This window comes from Pseudophryne corroboree, chromosome 12 (assembly GCF_028390025.1).
Source record: "Pseudophryne corroboree isolate aPseCor3 chromosome 12, aPseCor3.hap2, whole genome shotgun sequence".
Taxonomy (NCBI): Eukaryota; Metazoa; Chordata; class Amphibia; order Anura; family Myobatrachidae; genus Pseudophryne; species Pseudophryne corroboree.
In genome coordinates, this window is record NC_086455.1 from 160534798 (window position 1) to 160558138 (window position 23341).

At 48.4% G+C, this 23341-nt stretch overlaps 2 protein-coding genes across 2 annotated transcripts; one reads left to right on the plus strand and one right to left on the minus strand.

Moving 5' to 3' along the window:
• The first annotated feature begins 32 nt into the window (after positions 1-32).
• On the plus strand, positions 33-2817 carry MRPL17 (mitochondrial ribosomal protein L17). Its single transcript, XM_063948339.1, has 3 exons — positions 33-293; positions 1023-1091; positions 1943-2817. The coding sequence occupies exons 1-3, from the start codon at positions 120-122 to the stop codon at positions 2189-2191; spliced, it is 492 nt and encodes a 163-aa protein (XP_063804409.1). The 5' UTR covers positions 33-119; the 3' UTR covers positions 2192-2817.
• A 3239-nt stretch (positions 2818-6056) lies between these two features.
• On the minus strand, positions 6057-19828 carry SLC25A47 (solute carrier family 25 member 47). Its single transcript, XM_063948340.1, has 6 exons — positions 19497-19828; positions 11958-12001; positions 11117-11188; positions 10854-11036; positions 10057-10327; positions 6057-7086 (listed from the first exon to the last, which is right to left on the minus strand). The coding sequence occupies exons 1-6, from the start codon at positions 19525-19527 to the stop codon at positions 6806-6808; spliced, it is 882 nt and encodes a 293-aa protein (XP_063804410.1). The 5' UTR covers positions 19528-19828; the 3' UTR covers positions 6057-6805.
• Positions 19829-23341: the final 3513 nt, after the last annotated feature.

Here is a 23341-nt window from a genome sequence, read left to right on the forward strand (position 1 = left end):
ATCATCTGTCAGTGTGTACGGAGGCCGGAAGTGGTTCCTAGTGTACGGAGGCCGGAAGCGTCTCCCATGCTGTACGGAGGCCGGGACAGGACAGACATCTGTAACCTTCTGTCAGTAGTATGAGGCTGTTCGGGAGCCTCCTCGTCTCCCATGGCAGGGTGGCCCGGCGTATGGGGCTGGGGCCCCGCTCCAGGCTGGACATGCTGCGGAACCTGCTGACGGGGCTGGTCAGACATGAGCGGATAGAGACCACCTGGGCCCGGGCAGACGAGCTGCGCTTCTATGCCAACAAGGTGCCTGGCTGGGGGCGGATATATGTCCCTCCCCGTATTGTCTACCACTAAGTGTGTGCGTGTGTATGTATGTATGTATATGTATGTATGCATGTATATATATGTATGTATGTATGTGTGTGTATATATATATATATATATAATTGTGTTTTGTATTTGTACTTTGATACTGTGTTATTGATACCGTGAAATGTTTTCTATATGGTGCTGCAGACGCTCTGTGTCGCCTTATAAATACAGACCAGAGTGTGCTAGAAGCACCAGAGCAGAGAGCGACACCCCAGGCAGGAAAGAGGAACTGCACACGCTGTGACAGGTGCAGAGCTAGAATGAACACTAGTTCCACCGGGTTGGGTGTGAAATACCGGCTGTCGGGATGCCGACAGTCACATGACCACCCGCCGCATCCCGACAATTAGGATCGCGACACCGGACAGGGGTCATTCTTTTACTCCTCTCCTGCTCCCTATCCTAATTCGTGGGGGGTGGCTGCTCGGACTAACCAATACCCCGGCGGGCGTTTTTTGGTGTCAGGATTCCGTCTTCGGTCACATGTCTGCCATGATGCCAAACGCTTCCTGTTCCACCATGTGGTGTCAGTCTATGCTTTGTGGGAAATGTATCCCTGGAATGGGGTCGTCTCCCTCTCTGGGTTCCTATGTGTAGGGCGTAGAAGGGATTGGTGCCGTGCGGTAGCGTCACTCACTACGATATCGGTTTCTGTTTCAGATCATTGATTATGGGAAATGTGGCGATACAGATGAGAAAGCCATGAAGATGGCGGATTTCTGGCTGACGGTACGTGGTATGGGGTTTTGTCTCAGTATTGCTTTTCTTACATCCTTTGGAACGAAGAAGGGTTTTAACTCTTAGTGGTCCAGGAGTCTTCAGTAAAGGTGGGTACACACTGATAGATATTTCTGCAGATCAATTGATCGGCAGATATATCTATGGACGGATCGGGCAGTGTGCTGTGCATACACACTGCCCGATCCATCGGGGACTGACGTCATGATCTGGCCGGGCGTGTACACACGCCCGCCTAGTTCAGCTGTCAATCACCGCCGGCCGCCGCAGCATGTGTACGGGCAGCCGGCTGGTTGCCCGTACACACACAGCGATGCGCCAATATATCGGTAGATATATTGGCCGTCGGCTGTGCTGCGGGGCCTACGCGATATGTCTGTGAACGACGGAGTTCACAAACATATCGCCCGTACATACTAGCCGACGGACTCGCGATATATCCGCCCGTTCAATAGAACGGCCGATATATCGGCCAGTGTGTACCCACCCTAATTGGACCTCTTAGACGTTGTTGCATTTTTGGACCTAGGGTACAAGTTACATCTGTGTTGCTGGATCAATTACAAATTAACTGATGCAAGTTACAATTACTAGTGTACCTTACGTCTCCTTGCATTCTGGATACTACATAGGACATCAGATTTCTCTTCTGTTCATTCACTTTGCATTTTGTTAATTGATAAAAAATAAACTGTTACCACTTCTATATTTTTTAAAGCATTCTTACTTTGCAGCATTCTTTCCACACCTGCCTAAAACTTTTGCACAGTATTGTATGTTAGGGAAAAATCCTAATAGATTTCATATTAGTGTCATTGAAAGGATTTTCTCTTCTCTCCCAGGAGAAGGATCTCATTCACAAGCTTTTCAAGACCCTGGTTCCTCGCTTCAGTTCGGATGACGGCAACTATGTAACTATGTTCCAGATTCCGACCCGAGAAAATCTGAACCGCGCCAAGATGGCGGTTATAGAATACAAAGGAAACCCCCTCCCACCGCTACCAGTTCGTAAGAAGACCAATGAAAAGACTCTTGTAAACCAGCTTCTGTTGGGTTATCGCCTAGAACATTCTCTGCCGACATCCGCATAAGCCATCGGATAACGTTCTTCTGTTGGTTCCCCCGGGACGGGGGGAAGTATTTCCTGACTATTTCATAGATCCTGTGGTTACTCCTCTCCCACCTGGACATGTTTATTTCCTCATCAATAAAACTAATTTGACTAAGGTGTGTTCCCCAAGGATTGCCGGAAGACGCCCGTCGGGTTGTAGCGTTGAGGACTGTGTTCATACAGTGTACCCTTCCCAGTGCAAATTATAATGTTACAGAAAGTTCAGTATCGCGGTGTCTGTGGCAGCTCAACTCTGTAACCACTGAGGAGCAAACCTCACGTCGCCTACACAAGAACAGGGGCCGCTCGCATAGTTCCCCAATTCGTAGCATACAGCTTTAGGTAAATGTTTCTAGACGTGTAACTTTAAAACACTTGGCGTTTGCTTTTCTGAAACGTGATTACACCGCAGAGCCGTCCAGACCTCTTCCATATCCAAATCCTGAAATAGGCAACTTCTGCTAGTGCAATACCGCTACAGCCACACTTAGATCTGGCAGATTATCTGACAGATAATTGTATAGTGTGTACCTATCTTTAGTGCTACACCAACGGTCCAACTAAAATGTGCTCACAGGATAACAGTAATAAAGAAGCTTATCTGATTGATGCTCCCAGTATAAAAGACCCTCTCCAGATTGGATTTGCCACAGACTGACAACTCTCCACTGTACAGTCAGTCCACACATGGGGAAGGAAGTGTTGGAGGCAAACCAACGCGTTTCATCCCCAAGTCTTGGAGATGAAACGCGTTGGTCCCTCCCACCCTTCATCATTGTTTATACCATGAGGATATTCTGATACATTGTGTTGAACACTCACCTGGCTTTTCCCACATCCCTGGGACATGACAAGTAGCATTTAAGGAATGTCTCTGGAAAAATCAGTGCTCTCAATACTGAGACCGTTCTGCTGCTTCCTCCATAAATCTTTGTGTTCCTATGTTACTGCCAGTTTCAGTGAGGACACTTCTGATGGTAGAAATACTTGGGCAGGGCCATATAGGGAGTCATTCCGACACGATCGCTCGTTGCAGTTTATTGCAGTGCAGCGCTTGGGTCGGAACTGCGCATGCTGGGAGGGGGCTGGACGGCAACGTTAATCCGCCGTTTACGGTGCACGGTCCAGCCAACGCAGGCGTGGCCGGACCGTTTGGGGGGGGGGGGGGGGCGGTTTGCGGCAGCTGCGTGACGTCACACACAGCCGCTTCGGGCCGTGGAGCGATGAGTAGCTCCCGGCCAGCATGCCAGAGCTGTGCTGGTCGGCAGCTACTCTTGAAGTGCAAAGGCATCGCCGCACTTCCCTGTGCTGGGCGTCCCCCCGCATGTCAGTGTGAATGATCGTAGCTGTGCTAAATTTAGCACAGCTACGATCAACTCGGAATGACCCCCCATAGAGCGGTTTGTGAATGGTGCCACTACCCAGGTCGCGAGTTATAGGGGGTAGCATTGTGGTATCCTGAGTGGCACCGTCCTCTGGCTTGTGGGGTGCCTGGCACAGCATCAGAGATGCGCCCTGCTGCCTGGATGTTCCTTACCCAGCCCCCCTCTTCCTGATGTCACAGGCGTGTGCCCTTGCATTCAGGTGTTGTTTTACAATGGGAATATCAGCTGTAATTATGAGAGCGAGCAGATGATGGGTGTCTATAGAGCATGTGATGCGCGTGCGCACTGACCACTCCCAGGACCAGGAGTAATGATCATTGCATTCACAGTTCATAAGGTATCCTGCAGTTTCCACTGTGTACTGATATTCTATTTTCTATAGAGGTCAGAAATAATCCCGGCGGTCACATGACAGAGACTGTGGCATCCCAACTTTTAGAACGCCAGCAGGGGACAAGGCAATTAATTTACCCCTGCCCCCCCCCCACACACACACACCCTAACCCGCCTGGGGAGGTGGCTGTCGGGAAGCTGTCTGAAAGCACGTGGATTGGTGGAATAGCCGCCGCTCCGTGTGCTGCTGTCGGAAATAGGTCCAAATCCCCCCAAAAAGTTAATTTGAGATGATAGAGCTGAGAGGCGGAAAAGGGGGGGGGGGGGGGGGGATGGGTTGGGGGAGAGCAGGAACTCTGCGGCTGCAGCAGCGTAGCAGGAGGGTGGGGCTCCGCCGCCAGACCTCACGGCAGCGTCCACCTGACTCCAGCAAGCGGGACCTTGCTTGCTAGAGCCGGGTGGACGCTGTCGTGAGTGGCGGTGGTGCCCCATTCTCCCAATACGCTGCTGCAGCCTCTGGGTTCCGGCTCTCCCCCGTCTCCTCCTCTCGGCTCCCTCATCTCAATCCGATTTTTTTTTTTTTTTTTAAAGTCAGATTTAGATTGTCGGGAACGGCCAAATCCGACAAATTCATGTCGGGATGAATCTGACCCTATGGCTAAGTCACAGAGGGTGGCGGCTACCCCCATCCCCTCCTCTAGTGCCTAGCCCTAACGTACACCACCGCCCAACGGGCCGTAACCCTCACCCCAATACTTATCCTTGTCATGCTGGCGGTTTTGAGTTTCAGCGTTGGTGTTCCGTTTGGTGTCGGTATTCTGGCGTCGGTCACGTGACCGTTGGGATGTTGACTGCATTCCCCTCTGCCAGCTATTCATGGTGCTACGACGGACTGTGAGACTGCAGGTAGCGCAGGGGCTATGTAAGCGCACATGTATGTAACTTGGAATCTTAGTGCAGCTGCTATCTATACGTTACACTAGATGTTTGTTATTTACAGTAATAGAGCAGAAATCTTGCAGGTGGATCCTTCTACATTCTAACCCAGGGGTGGGGAACCTTTTTTCTACCAAAGGCCATTTGGATATTTATAAAATCCTTTGGGGGCCATACAAAAATTCTCAACTTAAAAAATTACTCTGCCTCCCAGTAGGTCTGCCCCTTAGAGGCACTGTGTGCGCGTGCCAGGAGGCGCGCACGCCAAAATAAATGGGTGTGGCCAATTAAAATGGGACGTGCTACACATATGCCCCCAATAGTGCAGTGCCACATCCACAATTGCCCCCACAGTGCCAGATCCACAATTGCCCCCACAGTGCCAGGTATACAAATACCCCCGCAGTGCCAGGTATACAATTGCCCCCGCAGTGCCAGGTATACAAGTGCCCCCAGAGTGCCAGATCGCTCACCGCTGCTGCAGGTCCATCTGGCGGTGGTGTGTCTCAGCTGTCGGGTCAGGGCAGTGAGGAGAGCGCAGCTATGTCAGGCTGCAGCGGCGTGTAGGACCTCAAAACAGCCGCCAGTTCGTGAGCCAATCAGAGCTCGCGGACCGGCAGTGGCGGCTCCTGACTGGCTGCCGGTCCGCGAGCTCTGATTGGCTCACGACCCGGCGGCTGGTTTGAGATCCTACCCGTGGCTGCCGGACACAGGGCAGGGAGGAGAGCGCAGCTACTAACAGCTGTGAGACGCCGCCGCTGGATTAAGCAGCGGCGTGTCTCGCCGCCAAACTAGCGGGTGGGCCGGAACAAACGGCTTTGCGGGCCATATGCGGGCCATATGCGGGCCGGAGGACCCCCACCCCTGTTCTAACCCAATGTCCTACTCTCTCCTCAGGGTAACTGCACAGGCCGGGAATGGCTGAATGCATACTGGGCACCTATGTGGATGCACTAGGCAGCCGCCACACTATACCCATTCCGCAACACACTTAATGAAGCTGAGGCAAAGTGTGTGATCTGACGGTGAATTTACACTAAACACTGATATCTGCGGCAATCTCATACACGTCGCTTCTCTGTCCACATCAGATGACACATCTAGAGACGGTAACATCATAGCACATCCACACAGACGTGTCAGTCAGCCCCAGATCACATAACGACACAATGAAACGATCACTCGCACTGGTAGAAATTAGCCTTGTTTATGAATTCTGTACAATCCGGAGACAATGGAATCGTGAGGTGTTTGGAAATTATCACTTCCGTCTTTGGAAAATAAATGAAGTTCTCCTGGAGCCATCTGCCAGGAACGGCACGGTTTGACGGGTATTTGCACCCCACTTCCTTGGTGAGGCCCGCGGTATTCAAATGATATATCACGCCCAGTCTCCTTTCTAAAGTGATCCCCGTTATCGCGCATATCGTACCCATAGTGATCAGGTTTAGCTGTGTAAAGGGTTGGGTGCCTTGCTACCCCAGGGGTAACAAGCTGAAATTAAGATACCACGTCCCCAAGGGCAGAAACAGAATGGGTGTGGAAATGGGTGAAAATAATTGAATACCGCCCTTAGGGGAACATTTACTAAGCAGTGATAAGAGCGGAGATGTGAGCCAGTGGAGAAGTTGCTCCATCAACCAATCAGCAGCTCTGTATAATTTTATAGTATGCAAATTATAGATGTTACTTCACTGCTGATTGGTTGCCATGGGCAACTTCTCCACTGGCTCACTTCTCCGCTCTTATCACTGCTTAGTAAATGTACCCCTCAGTGTCACAGGCAGTTGCATTTAACATGTCTAAGGGCAAAATATGGGCATCCCTATCCCCTCCCTCAATGCCCCAAACGTTCATTTTCTTTCATTTACAAATCCCTGCCAGCTTCAGCGTAAGCATCACCCGATTTCCCGTAAAATCGTCTTTGGATAACCGATTGGTCATAAGGAGAAGGGTTTGATTTGTTTCAGTATGGTCTCGTAGGTGAGGAACACCACCATGTTGACGGGGAAGGCTCTGAGGCAGTTCAGGGAGAGTCCTTTAAAGAGCACCGTGGCCCCTTCCTTCTGGACACTGTCTGTGATGCAGTGAATGACTCCGCGGTACCTCTGCTGTGTGACTCCATCCACCTGCAGCCGAGCTTTAATCACATCCATTGGCGTGGCTATGCTCCAAGCCACCACACCAGCAAGCCCACCGGCCAGCAGGATGCCCATTAGTTCTGCAAGACAAAAGGACCTTGTTAAGCGTATCTGTCTCTTGCATGAAGTGGAGGCCACCATATTGTACACTGAACCAACGTTATCAGGATGCAACCAATCAATTTACTAGTAAGCAGTGACATCACAGGAAGAGGGCGGAGCCTGATCAAGACTCCATGGGGTACTGGGCAATGTACTGGTTTGGGCCTGATTCTTGTATCCTGCTTGTGAAAACAGAAGACAACAGACCTACAAACAGGATAGACTTGCAGTGATGGGGAACCTTCGGCACTGCAGCTGTTGTTGAACTATAAATCCCAACATGCCCTGCTATAGTTTTAGCTTGGCCAAATAGCAAAACTGTAGCAAGGCATGCTGGGATGTGTAGTTCAACAACAGCAGGAGTGCTAAAGGTTTCCCATCACTGGAGAGTAATCTGGGTTCCCCGGTGCCTGCAGGACCCTAGGTGTGAACTTAGGATGATTGATCGTCTGTGGTATACGGGGGAAGATGTATGAACAGTCGTTAGGGGGGGCAGAAGTATCTGCGCATGTTATGTGCTGCAGATACCGCTCACCATATGTATGAATGCCGCGGTATCTGTCATTATCGGCGTTTCTATCTGCAAGATACGGCGCCGCTGTGCGTGCAATCATACGAACGGTCAGCGGCACTGGACAGCTGCAGCTAGCGATTTTGACAGCTGCAGGAATCGCCGCAGATACAGCACTGTCTATGGCTGACGGCTCCGACTGCCAGAGATTGTGCATTAAAAAATAAATTGTTTTCCCAATAACGGCGCAGGTGCCGCCGGGAGGAATCTGACTGCCATATGCGCAGTATGCATGCAAGCACCGGTCAGTGGCAGCGGCCCCGCTGAAAGAGGGAGAGTGGGGAATCGCCGAATAGGTAAATTAACACTCTCTATTCGGCGAAACAGCAGATAATACACGCCGCCGATATATATGTGGGCCTGTGTCGCCGCGCTAAACAGGCGAAGCAGGTCCCTGGAAATACAGGGAGAAGCGCCATCCATAATATATGTCCCCCCATAGTCTCTACATTCAGTAGTGACATCACAGAGAAATCAACCTATCAGGACAGCACCTGTCATTTCTGCCGGGTACGCACTAGACAACGTTTCAAACGAATCTGCCGATAACGACCAATCGTTATGACAAATTAGTTTTATCGTCCAATGTGTACCCGCTAGATCGTTAGCGATGCGCGCTCCCGCGGGTCGCTAATGACAACCCCAGTTGGCTGAAGATGCAGCTGAATCTGGGGATGTCGCTAGCGATGCAGCATGGCCCCGCTCCTCCCTGCGCTCAGTCGACATCGGCAAGTGTGTATGCACTTGCCGATGTCGGCACCCCACCGGCTCCCGTTGCTAGTGAGCTCGCCAGGTACACGCATCATATAGTGTGTACCCGGCATTACTCTTCGGTATAACCAATCAGACCACTGGAAATATCACAAGGCTTGACCAATCAGGGCATTTGTTAACAGAGCCAGCTGTGAAGGGAACAAGCAAAATATGTATATATATATATATATATATATATATATATATATATAAATCCAAGGATATAGGCACTCACCAATTAGTTGCAGCATATTAGTTTTACCTCATATTAGTTTTACCTCATATTAGTTTTACCTCACATGTAACCAACAATGGCAGTCAATAGCAGCATCACAGCAGCGTGTCGACGTTTCGGTCCTTCATGGGCTTTTGTCAAGACCAGCAATCTCAAAGCATCAGGTCACCCAGCAGTGAGATTGCTGGTCTTGACAAAGGTCCATGAAGGACCGAAACGTCGACACGCTGCTGTGATGCTGCTATTGACTGCCATTGTTGGTTACATGTGAGGTAAAACTAATTGGTAAAACTAATATGAGGTAAAACTAATATGCTGCAACTAATTGGTGAGTGCCTATATCCTTGGATTTATATTATAGACTGTATTGGCCCTTTATGGAGCACCGCCTTGTGGATAAATTGAAGCAGTGAGTGTGGATATACTACATACACACATATATATATATATATATATATATATATATATAAATACATATGGTTGCTGCAAGTGACGGAGGGGCCAGCTGGCACATTCTGGGAGCTGCCAGTACTGGGAAAGGGAAAGACAATGGAGACAGCCTGTAGTTTTCCACTCATTACTATTCAGCATTTCAGGAGGATACGTTACACTGTGAATGTCCCAGACTTTCTTGAGAATGACATTTGAGTAGAGTTACCCAGCGCGCTACGTACATTACAAAAAAAGAAAACCAAGGTACAAGTTTTGTGTATAAGCGTCCCCCGTTTCCTCATCCCGCTCCCTCCCTTGCTGTCACATTTCTCTAGCGACAGTCCTGATTTAATGTGGCTGCCAATGAATCTCACGTTCCAGTAACATGACCGCGCACAACTACAGCAGTCACTAAGAGGAGAGCAGGAGGTAGAGGGCATTACAGTATTTCCTATGGGGAGATGTAGTAATAATCGCGCAGACCTGTCGCTTTCCAGCGATTGAGGATGGGTGATACCCAGACTTGGAGAACTAGCGATTGTGGAAGCACAAAACCCTACACGCCCTTCATTAAACATGTCCCTCCGTACACACTAGGTCCTACACAGGATCCCATCCAAAGTTAGCAGTCAGGATAAACCAGCAGAGAGGCGCTGCAGCAGCTGTACCCACCACCCAGAAGTAAGTGTCCCAGGTGCTGGTGGTAATGACTACTCATACCAAGATTTATGAAAGACACACAGTCAATCATAAAGAAAGAGAAGCGCTGCTCAATCAATTATGTAATGACTACTCAGCTACAGCTGGGGGCACTGTCCGGGTGTGCAGGTGGCACTTGCAGTCTGTGAGTTTCCGGTGGCGGTGCAGCACCAGGAATGTGGGTTAGCACCGGCAGGTTACCGAGAGTAAGAGTAGGTACCTATTTTGATTGCTGTATGTTGCCTATCAGTCACGTACCTGAATGCGTTTGCTCCACTGGCGCAAACCATTCCCGGAACACGGCATACGTCAGGAAGTATGTGGCGAACGAGTGGCAGTCTCTGAACATGAGGGCAAAACACCCTTTATACAGGCCAAAGAACCCTTCCTCCCTCACTATGGTCAGCAGACAGTGGACAGGGCCTGTGTACTTCGGTCGGGCCAAGAGAGAGCATGTGCTGGAATTGTGAGGCGACACCTGCGTCTGTAGGCGGACCTTCGCCATGTCGGCAGGAGACGACACCAACACCTAAAAAATAGAGAACAGAATTCAGGAGGGAGGGAGTCATATGAATGAAGTCTGGTTAGATGCACACCATCCTTCAGACAAATGGGATATGCATATAACAGTAATGCGCAGCTGTGCCCATCAATTGTACTTATGGTACCCCAAAATAATTTGAACTGGAGTGCACTCTAATGTGGCACAGTATGAATAGGGGGCACTAATGTGGCATAATATGAAATGGGAACCCTGTATGCCATAATGTGAATTGGGGGTACTGTGGCATAATGTGTATTGGCAGCCCTACAATGTGACATCATAATGTAGGGCATTGCTATGGGGCATAATACTTTCCAGGGCACTACTATGGGGCATAAAATGAATAACTGCTGCGGAAAGGTGTCTCTCTAGTAGCAATGGAACAGGGGCCCCTTCAATATGTTACTATGGGGCCCCAAAAGTTCTGGCTACGCCCCTGCTTGCAGGTACTGTCGCCGGCCTTATATAACGTTATATACAGTAGATGTAATTCCGGGAAGGTGACAAGTACCTGCACTCCGCCAGCTGCGTAGCCAGACAGGAAAATGTCCAGCTTTGATGGCTTGACATTCGGCGTGCCATACTTCAGCTTGCACAGATTATGCAGACAATGTCTCTGCACCCCAAACACAACGGACGAGCTGACGGACACGGTAGAAATTGGCATGGACATCCCTTTGAAAAATCCTGACACCTTTGTAAGACAAAGAAACAATAAGTGGCAGGTAAAAGCAATTATATGGGCCGTGCACACGGACAGAAGGCGGCTCTTACTCTCTCCACTTTGTACGTAGAGTGTATGCAGTGCCAGATCCCAGTGTAGCGCTTCTGAGTCTGAAGTCGCACCTAGGGTGGAGAACGGAGAGTCAGTAGTTGCAGTAAGTTTATATGGGTACAGATTATGTAGGAAAAGATGCATGGATCGAGGGGAGGGGGGACTGACCAGTGGCTCTTGCCGCCATGTTTCAGAAGAAATCCCCACAAGTAAATAGCACACGTGAATGCACCAGGTGCCGCACTGCCCCCCCGTCATCTGTATTTTGGATACACCCATGGCGGTGTGTGACCATTATATGCAGACCTGTGCAACAAATGCATTGACAAGACCCGGAATGCCCTACAGACTTACACATTTTTTTGGGCAGTTTTTCCAGACTTCCGAGAGACTAGACCACCATCCCAGATCCTGCTCTCTCCTCCAATACAGTGGGTGGGGACACAGTGAGGCGAAACGCGTTGCCAAGCCCAATACACTTTGTCTGGGCACCTTTCTGATGAATCCTTACCTCTCACTGTTAAGGTCAGGGTTAAATACTATATCTACTGTGCCTGTCTAATGTCTCAGGCGCCTGCCCTCAACAAACATGGCCTCCTGAAAACATCTAGCTGAGGACTTTTACCTGCAGAAACAAACATACATCAGGATATGCCGATAATGGCGCCCTGCCCCCCAGCTCAGCCCGCCGCGGCCGGTAATGTTTGTACCCCACAGAGTTTGTGTAAAGTTCTTTTCATTAATAGACTCAGTGGAGCATTCAGTCTGGCCGCAGCAGCAGGTACACTTGCACACAGCTGTATAAGGAGCAGACAGATGCATCAGGAGATTATTATATACCTTTACTGTGTCCAGGGGGTATCCCACCATTACTCCGCAAGCCCCTGCAATATACATAGAAATGTGTTAGCAAAATGGTATTAAAGCAACACAACCATCATTTCTTCTGTTAGTACGATTCCCTTTAGGTCAGTTTCTGTAGTTTGGGCCGGATGTAACAAGGTTGGCGGCCTACCGGAAAAGCAGGCAAGTCTCCCGATTTCTGTGATCCCCCCTGCCCGGCCGCCCACTTAGTGAGTAAAGTGGGAAGCCCAGGCAGTCGATCATAGCCACACCCCCTGCAGTATAATGCCGGTAATATCGGCATTACAGAGCGGGTGGCACGGCTAAATGACGTGACACCGCAGCCACGCCTCCGCCCACCCCACTCCGCCCCCTCTGCTGAGTCTGCTCATCATTGCCCTGCCCCACCCCCTGCTGATCCGACCTGGCTGCTCTCTCCCGGAGACAGTTGGGAGGTATGCAATCAGCTCCCAACTGCCACCATACAGGCTGTGTTTGAAAAATGACAATTGGGAGCTGATTGGCTGATACTTTATCTCCATCCACTACTTTATCTCTCTCCAAGGCTTTATGCATTGACCACTATAGCCAGGGGTGCCTAATGCCTGATTTATTTATTTCGGTCACCTTTTGCACGCCAATCTGCTTATATCCACTCTATAATTTATCTGTCAACTGATGTCATACGCGAGACATCAGTGCCTCGTGCCTCATCGACTTGAATCATTCCCAGGTAATTGATAGGCTGCAGGAAATATTGGTTCAGCTGCTGCGAAAATGCATCTTGCAATTTTTCCCACTGCAAACATTTGCGAATATACACAGAGATCGGGCTGATTTCAGACCGGTCTCTTGCACCAAGGAGGGGGTGAAGGCGACTACTATTACCAGCCGATGGCTGGGTACCTGTGATCAAAGGCGGGTATTTGCATTTATTTCCGAGTAAGCAATATGGCCGCAGATGCGCCTGTATTGCATGCGACTCTGATTGAGGCCCATTGTGTTGTAGTGGACAGTACCTGAACAATAAGGTTACAAATGATTGTTGACCGGAAGTGTACAAGTAATTTGTAAGGTGACATAACTGACAGGTGGGGAACTGTCGTCCTATTATGGTATACACCAAGTGACCTTGGGAATATGTAGCGTCTCTGCACATGAGTGGATTCTGTGTCACCGTGATGTCAGGAAGGAACAGACGGATTAATAAAATCAGCTTTACTGGCCTGGATATCTGCCACTGCTAGTGTAATGCGCTAAAGCTTGGTGTGGGCATGCGGATAGATGTTTGGCTGGGTATAGGAAGGTCACATGATACCAGATGGTCCCCTCAGGGTTAGAAGGTTCAGTTGTCTATTTACAGCCGACACTGTTTATGTCATGTGATTTTGATGAGCGATATATATGTCTCAGCTTAATCATCTGTATGTGCATGCAAGGCTGTTTGTCCTGTGCAATCATATTAGACACTCGTGACCGGACGGTCCCGTACGAAAGCCCTCACCGCTTTCGCGTCCCATCCCCAGTACACAGAATGGAGTTTTAGGTCACACGGGACCTGGCCACATAGGGGATTTCTGCCTACTGTCAGTAACTGCCGGTTACTGACTCCACCCACTGTGCAGTGGGCGGGTTCTACGCTGTAACCACCAAACTCCTAACCTGCCGTGGTGTCTGGAACAACAGTTCTGCACTGTATGCGTCGACATGCCGCCTAACCACACCTGTGTGGTGTTGACGAATCCCCACTAGTCGCTTGACTAGGCCTCTACCCGGTAGCTGGCTGGAGGCGGAGCTTGGAGACGCTGGGTACACGCTGGACAGCCGGAGAACGGAGCTAGGTTTCTTCGTAAAGTGACGGGGAACACCAATTAGTGCACTGTGTCCGCTCGCCATGCTTCGGGCAAGATGCCACGCTGCGCTCGGCTCAGGTTACTACTTCATGCATGTGGGCGTGGCTTAGAAAGTGGGACATTTAAAATCCCCCTGTTGCCATGGTGCCCCAGTGATGTCATCAGTTTCTAGTTAATTCAAAATGGTGCCCTCCAGTGTGTGCTCATCCCTTTATAGCTGGGACGCTAATGGCCCGGTTTAGAGTCAGACGTTCTTATTAAGGATAAAACAGATGACGGCCAGCTAACCCGGAACATTGTCCTCTTGCGCTATAAGAGGACATGGTATAAAATGTCAAAGTCAGAAAAATATCTCTATGCACACTACCATATTTGCACCTCACACAGGTCCGTGCTGCGCATGCGTACGCTCTCCCGTACGTGCGCATACTCACAGTCGCGTGCACCCGCAGGCGCACGGTGTGCGCATTTACGGTAGAGTTTATGTGTTCGTAGCGTGCGACTCAATCGTTACATAATTTAATCAAAATAATGTATTTTATAAGTTAATATTCCCCTGAGTCCAGCAGGTATCAGTGGGTCTCAAATGGCTCTTTGACCTTAGAGATCCCCCAAACAATAGTTTGCATGTTGGGAGGGCTTCACATGGTGTTATGCATAGGTAAGCACAGGAATAGTAATTGAAGATTAATTGTATTCCAAATCAGTATCTTTCCTGCAGACGGAGTACAATAGCCTTTAATTACACTGAGCTTTGAGACTCAATGAGGAGGGCCAACACCTGTGTTTACCAATGGGGCCGGATTTGTCTCCAGACGAATGATTGCTGAGATGTCATTGTCTCAACTGAGAGTGGACAGTGAGATAGTATTCGCCAAACAATAGCTTCCCACAAGACAGGAATGTGTTGGTCATCACCCATTGTTTTGCATAACCAAGGCCACTGATGCAGCTGGCTCACATGCGGTGAGGGACACACACACATCTTGTTGTTGACACACCCCCACAGCTGGAATGAGGGTATGATATACCCACTGGAGATCACAGGGCTCACTGACTCACTCACACAGCTACCTGGCACCCAGCAGCATGGCGGCTACATCCCCAGGACTGACCTACAAACTAAAGGCTAAGTATTGAATTCACATGGCTAGATAAGGAAATATAGACAGATTGCTTTAAGGTCAATGGTGCTGGATTAAATAGGATATTGTAACTTGGTTGTGTGATTGTTGGGTGTTTGTGTTGACACTCTGTGAAGTCTGTGATGAATTGGAACAGTAGACAATCTGTAGCATAGTACTTGTGGTATTTGTTTGCCTATGGTGATTTAAAATAGATTGTGCTGGTTAGTTATAATATATCTTGTTAATCATAAATACCACCATGCAGTTACGTTTGAACATGTGCTGGTAGCAATGGCAGGCTGAGATGTGTGGTTACATTGTGATCTGGTCTTGTGATGAATATGCTCTGGTTATTGAGATACTGAAGTTGTTTGGAATGTGAAAGTGAATAAGATGGTTCTAGGAAGTTGTTTGGAATGTGAAAGTGAATAAGATGGTTCTAGGAAGTTGGATTGAAATTGTGAAAGGTGATTTAGATGGTTTGGAATTGTAAAATCAGAACATATGCATTGTTCTGAGGCTTGGACATTTTGGAATAAAATGGAGTCTTGTGTCTTCTGCTATGTGATTGTGGTGTAGCAGAGAGTACCATGTGTTTGGACCTGCAAATCTAAAATGGCTGCTGCCGGGTATTTTCCCCTCCCCCTTTCAACCATGTGGTGCAGTCTTTGGAATCATGGGAGCTTTAATAAAATGGAGTCTAGCTTCTGTCCCATGCGGTATTGTAGGGTTGTGTATATAGGGACTGCCAGTATGGGTAAGGTCAAGTATTTTCTCCACAAAGATTCTCAGCATTGAATAACTGCGCAGCGATTGTTCCTCACATGTGTAAGCTTCGCTGCAATCATATTGTCTGTATTGTTATGGTGAGCCATTTCTCTCTCTCTCTCTCTCTCTCTCTCTCTCTCTCTCTCTCTCTCTCTTCTCCTCTTTCTCTCTTATTTTCCCTTAAACGTAATTGTATTGTATTGTATTGTATTTCCTGTGCAGTTATCTGGTTAGTTAGTCTATGTTATATTGGTAGTGTATAACTGTATTGTATTATTCTTTTGCAAGCATACCATCCATAATATATATATATAAGGCGTTAGACCCTAAGCCCAGGTATCTGTGTATTTCTTATAGTGTTAAGTACTCTCAGAGCGTCGGTGACGCTCAAACAGCCTTGAAGTTAATAAGGTTACACTGTGTTGCATTTACACTCTACCACTACACAGAGGTTTACAGTATAAGTACATTCCTTAAGGTATAGTTAAGGGAGTACCCTTGCGGTACTTTTTGCGCCAATTGCGTACTGTGTTCTTTAACCTTTAACGTGTTTTTAATAAGATAAATATTTAGCTTTCATAAAAAGGAGGTCACAATATTACTAATACAAACCCCAGTAGTTATAACTGTGGTATGAGTAATATAATAGTGCGCTATTCATCTGTCTGTTCACACTATTCTGCCCGCCGTCCACATTACCGCCTACAGTGTTGTCATAAGCCATATATTGTCATATATCCTACTACATAAATATAACTGGTTTTTATAAAGTAGATATATAGAAATACAGCAAAACAAGAGATATAAAAAGCCGAGTCCATGCAGAAATTCTAAACATTTTTGACCTAGAACCCAGATGTAAGTGTAGAGCTCAGCTTGACATAAGGTAGATTGTAAGCTCCAGTGGGCAGGACGCTCTCCCCCTACTTTTCAGTGTCTATCACTGTAGTGTTAATCATGTTATGGTTAAACTATTAATATATATATTCCAATTCGGCCGGCACACCTGTGATTTATTATCGACTGCTCTGGTGTCCAAACACACATACCACATATCCTCCAACATTTTACACAGAAAAATCGGTACAAATTATGAAAGGGGCGTGGTCACGGGTAAAATGGGCGTGGCCACATCCATTTTCCTATACTTTCGATGGAAGTTTGAAGAGCCAAAAATCGGTACAGACCATAAAAAAAAGGTACTGTACCTGGTAAAAAGGTACAGTTGGAGGGTATGATACCATAGCGTTCCAAAAGGAGCCGGCACTCAGAGACTGTATATCTTTAACACGCTATATTCAGCATAGGTGAAACGGTTTAACGTTTTGTCCCCGAAAACGTTAAACAAATATACAGTCTATTGGGTTTATTCATGAAGCAGTGAAAAGAGTGGAGAAGTGAGCCTATAGAGAAGTTGCCCATGGCAACCAATCAGCTGTTCCATACAATTGTATAGTATGCAACTTATAAATGTTACTTCAATGCTGATTGGTTGCCATGGGCGACTTCTCCACTGGTTCATTTCTTCACACTTTTCACTGCTTCATGAATAGACCCCTATGAGTGCCAACTTCTTTTGGAACTATATATATATATATATAAATATATATACTGTATATATTACAATTTTTTAGATATTTCCTTATAAAGTACTGGTATCTACAAATTACAAATGTTTTACATAAGAATATGACTTTGTTTTGTGATAGATGGTCACAGAGAGGATTACAGGGGCTGGCCTGGGACCGTACAGTGACACCTATGAGCGCAGTGATGGGTGTAATCACACAGACTCACCTTAGCGCTGTCTAACACGCGTTTCTCAAAATCTGGCGTCGCCTATCGGGCACAAGCTCTGGTAAGCTACGTGTTCCGGAACTCGCTACATAGAAGCACATTGCGGCCCCATAAACACCTATGGGTAGTGCTGCAGGACGCAGATATCTCCGATGCCTGCTGTGATCCCTGATCTTACATGTCGGGTCTGTACGGGTGCAGTAAAACCTCCAAACATTGTATTTGGTACATCCAGCCACCAGTGTGGAAGAAAGCAGAGTATTGTCATGTTCCATGAGGGACAGCGTAGGACTGAGTGACAGCGTAGGACTGTGGGACAGCGTAGGACTGAGTGACAGCGTAGGACTGTGTGACCGCGTAGGACTGTGTGACAGCGTAGGACTGAGTGACAGCGTAGGACTGTGGGACAGCGTAGGACTGAGGGACAGCGTAGGACTGAGGGACAGCGTAGGACTGTGGGACAGCGTAGGACTGTGTGACCGCGTAGGACTGTGGGACAGCGTAGGACTGTGTGACCGCGTAGGACTGAGGGACAGCGTAGGACTGTGGGACAGCGTAGGACTGTGGGACCGCGTAGGACTGTGTGACCGCGTAGGACTGAGGGACAGCGTAGGACTGAGGGACAGCGTAGGACTGTGGGACAGCGTAGGACTGTGTGACCGTGTAGGACTGAGGGACAGCGTAGGGCTGAGGGATAGCGTAGGACTGTGGGACAGCGTAGGACTGAGTGACAGCGTAGTACTGATTGACAGCGTAGGACTGTGTGACCGCGTAGGACTGAGGGACAGCGTAGGACTGAGTGACAGCGTAGGACTGAGTGACAGCGCAGGACTGAGGGACAGCGTAGGACTGAGCGACAATATAGGACTGAGTTTCAGGGTAGGACTGTGCGACAGCGTAGGACTGAGGGACAGCGTAGGACTGAGCGACAGTGTAGGACTGAGCGACAGCGTAGGACTGAGCGACAGCGTAGGACTGAGGGACAGCGTAGGACTGAGCGTCAGCGTAGGACTGAGCGACAGCGTAGGACTGAGCGTCAGCGTAGGACTGAGGGACAGCGTAGGACTGAGGGACAGAGTAGGACTGAGCGACAGGGACCGTACAGTGACACCTGTGAGAGCAATGATGGGTGTAATCACACAGACTCACCTTAGCGCTGTCTAACACGCGTTTCTCAAAATCTGGCGTCGCCTATCGGGCACAAGCTCTGGTAAGCTACGTGTTCCGGAACTCGCTACATAGGAGCACATTGCGGCCCCATAAACACCTATGGGTAGTGCTGCAGGACGCAGATATCTCCGATGCCTGCTGTGATCCCTGATCTTACATGTCGGGTCTGTACGGGTGCAGTAAAACCTCCAAACATTGTATTTGATACATCCAGCCTCCAGTGTGGAAGAAAGCAGAGTATTGTCATGTTCCATGAGGGACAGCGTAGGACTGAGTGACAGCGTAGGACTGTGTGACAGCGTAGGACTGTGTGACAGCGTAGGACTGAGTGACAGCGTAGGACTGTGGGACAGCGTAGGACTGTGGGACAGCGTAGGACTGTGTGACCGCGTAGGACTGAGGGACAGCGTAGGACTGAGGGACAGCGTAGGACTGTGGGACAGCGTAGGACTGTGTGACAGCGTAGGACTGAGCGACAGCGTAGGACTGAGGGACAGCGTAGGACTGAGCGACAGAGTAGGACTGAGCGACAGTGTAGGACTGAGCGACAGCGTAGGACTGAGCGACAGCGTAGGACTGAGGGACAGCGTAGGACTGAGGGACAGCGTAGGACTGAGCGTCAGTGTAGGACTGTCAGACAGGAAGACTTGATGCAATTGGTCGGCGTAAACATATATTGCAACATTTGGAATGAGCATTCTCTGATTTTAAATGAAATACAGTTTGGAGTGTATAGATATCGATAGATAGATAGATAGATAGATAGATAGATAGATAGATAGATAGATAGATAGATAGATAGATAGATAGACACAGTTTACCTCCAACAGCTCCGGCGATGAAGTCGGCCATCTGTCACACGTCCCCGCTCAGCTGGTGGCTGTTAGTGGCAGCCGATCTCTCCCTGCCTTTATACGCCCAGTGCCTCCTGGAATAGGGACAGGAGACAGCAGGGATGAGGTTATAAGCTGAGCAGTGAGAAGGGTAAATAAATACCTATAGTACCGGCCGCTGGTGTCACACGTCAGGTGACAGTCTCAGTGTTATAAAGGTAAGAGCTGATGTGTGCTGCTGCTGCTGCTGCTGCTGGTATAATCCATCCACAACAGCCGTGGTGTTCTACAGCCATGCATTGTGACTGTATCTGTAACACCCCCCCCCCCCCGTCCTTCCTGCATTCTGCTCATGAAGCCCAGTGGCCGAGTGATTGCAGCACAATGACATAGCAGGGTCTGTTATATCTGACCTTCACTGTGTCTTGTGTCCCAGGCAGCAGTGACATTGTGAACTCAGCCAGGGGGTCGGGTGCAGACAAAGTTCTGTGTATGATTACATAGTAACACATACTGTACATGCATACACACACATATACTGTATAATAATAACAATGAGTGTACATAGCACGCTTCTCCTAATAGGACTCAAAGTGCTTTACATTTGCATTTAAGAGCACAAGATACAAAATAAGCAGAAAACAGAACTAAGCATTTTGGTTGTCATTTTTTAGGCTCTGAAGGGACATTAGTGAAACGCGTGAGAAACCAGGAGTCTTGAGTCTGGTTTTGAAAGACTCGTGTTCCATAGAGTCGGAGCTAAAAAACTTAAGCCTCGACCCCCTGATGACTTCAGGGAGATTTTAGGTACTGCTAATAGTCCTTCATCTACAGATCAGTAGTGGGACATTAGTAAAACGCGTGAGTAACCAGGAGTCTTGAGTCTGGTTTTGAAAGACTCGCGTACCATAGAGTCGGAGCTACAAAGCTTAAGGCTTGACCACCAGATAACTTCAGAGAGATTCTAGGTACTGCTAATAGTCCTTAATCTACAGATCAGTAGTGGGACATTAGTGAAACGCATGAGGACCCAGGAAAGTCTTGAGTCTGGTTTTGAAGTGCTCAAGTTTGGGGCTGCAAAGCTGAAAGCTGGACTCCAGATGAATTCAGGGAGATCCTAGGTACTGCTAATAGTCCTTCATCTACATATCAGAAGCTGCTTCAGGTACCTTGGGCCCTGGTCATGTAGGGCTGTTAGAGACAGTAAGACCATCTTGAAGACGATTCACCATCTTACAGGCAGCCAGTGGATGGAGTAGAGGATGGGTGTTATGTGGCTGGAACCCGGCTGGTTAGGTAACAGTCTGGCAGCTGCATTTTGTACCAGCTGTAAGCGGTGCAATTCTTTTCCTGGGAGACCCAGGTAGAGGGCATTACAGTAGTCTGGGTGTGATGATACAAATAGGAATATGCAGTCCAGTGCCCTAACCACTTGGGGAATTAGGTCCAAACAATTGGTGTTTTTTGCTGCCTTGAAAGGAAGAACAAATTCTATAAATTCTGCAGCAGAACAGAATCCAAATGCAAACAAGGTCCCTTCTAGCGCAAGTTCCTCAATTGAATAATCAGTACCACTTCTTTTAAATCAGAATCAGCTTTATTGGTCAGGTGTACTCACGTACACTAGAATTTTTTTGTGGTACAATGCATCGCCAAGCAGCAACATGAACGGGGAGTAGATAGCATAAGAAGGGGGGAAAAGTAGCATACACTACAAACATTATATGTGTGAGTTCATACTGCACATTGCAACTGTACGATAGACGCGACATATTATACATGTTAGACATTTTATATATTGTTCAGCTGATGGACAGCTAGTGGGAAGAAGCTTTTAATAGATCTGGTCGACTTCGTGGGAATGGAACCATTTATTGCAGATTCATAGTACGCCATCAATACAAAGGTTTCTTGCTCATTTGATAAACTACATAAACTTTGATATGCGTTTCATGGGGGTGTGGTATTGAAAGTCGACAGTAACTAGGTCGACAATGCCTAGGTCGACCACTATTGGTCGACAGTAACTATGTCGACAGGGTGTCTAGGTCGACAGGGTCTTTAGGTTGACATGTTCTATGTCGACAGGTCAAAAGGTCGACATGAGTTTTTTATGTTATTTTGGTGTCGTTTTCTTCGTAGAGTGACCGGGAACCCCAATTAGTGCACCGCGTCCCCTTGCATGGCTCGCTTCGCTCGCCATGCTTCGGGCATGGTGCCTTCGCTCCGCTACCCCTTCGCTCGGCACAGATTACCGTTCCAATCGTAGTCCACGTGGATCGTTAAGTATGAAAAGGTTCAAAAAAAGGGAAAAATTGTGAAAAACTCATGTCGACCTTTTGACCTGTCGACCTAGAACGTGTCGACCTAACGACCCTGTCGACCTAGACACCCTGTCGACCTAGTTACTGTCGACCAATATTGGTCGACCTAGACATTGTCGACCTAGTTACTGTCGACTTTCAATCCGGATCCCGTTTCATGGGACTGCTGCCCACTTCTTCAGACAGCTGCTGCCTATTTCTGATTACCCTATTGCTGGCATCAGAATAGACACGCGTTTTCACAGAAATAACAGGGATGGCCATTGATGAGTGAAATCATCGATGGTCTCCCATAGCATATTTAGTGACCATTGATGGACACTCACAGTTTCGCCATCTATGGTGAACACACTGATGGCCATCCCTACTCCCAAGTGTACGTCCTGTTGGTTGGCTATGCTCAGCCTTGTCCTGTGTCCTATCATAAGGACCGATGTTTCTTCCAGATTCAGCCAGACAGCCATTCAGGGCTGTTATCGTCTTCTGAGCACTAATATCAAAGGACAGATATTTCATCATTCATCATATAAGGAATTCCACAGCGACACCACAGCCAGCGCCATAGCTAGGGGTGTGCCATAACAGCAGAAGGACTAGTAAGGGCAGGTGATTGGGATCCGGTCTGAAGATCGACAGTGTCTAGGTCGACCACTATAGGTCGACAGTCACTAGGTCGTCATGGATGGAAGGTCGACAGGGTTTCTAGGTCGACATGTGCTAGGTCGACAGGTCTAAAGGTCGACATGAGTTTTTCACATTTTTTTTTCATACTTAACGATCCACGTGGACTACGATTGGAACGGTAAAGTGTGCCGAGCGAAGCGGTAGCGGAGCGAAGGCACCATGCCCGAAGCATGGCGAGCGAAGCGAGCCATGCGAGGGGACGCGGTGCACTAGTTTGGGATCCCGGTCACTCTACGAAGAAAACGACACAAAAAAAAAAAATAATTCCTCATTTCGACCTTTAGACCTGTCGACCTAGCACATGTCGACCTAGAAACCCTGTCGACCTTCCATCCATGTCGACATAGCGACTGTCGACCTATAGTGGTCGACCTAAACATTGTCGACCTAGATACTGTCGATAAAACAAACCACACCCCAGGTGAGTCGCATACCATATTAGTCTATAGGTAATACGTGTGCTACACGCACATTGAGGGTCATTCAGTGTTGATCGCTAGGCTGCGTTTTCACACAGCAGGCGACCAGATCCAAACTGCGCATAAGTATGCACCGCAATGCGCAGGCTCGGCAGACGGCTGCAAAGGGGATCGCCGGTCAGCGACGGGTTTGTGTGAAGAATCCATTTGCACGGGCAATCGCTAGGAGATTGACAGGAAGAGGGCGTTTGTGGGTGGCAACTGACCGTTTTCAGGGAGTGTCTGGAAAAATGCAGGCGTGCCAAGTGTTTGCAGGGAGGGTTCCTGGCGTCAAATTTGGTCCCGGACAGCCTGATGTGATCGCAGCGGCTGAGTAAGTCCTGGGATGCGCAGAGACTGTTTGTAC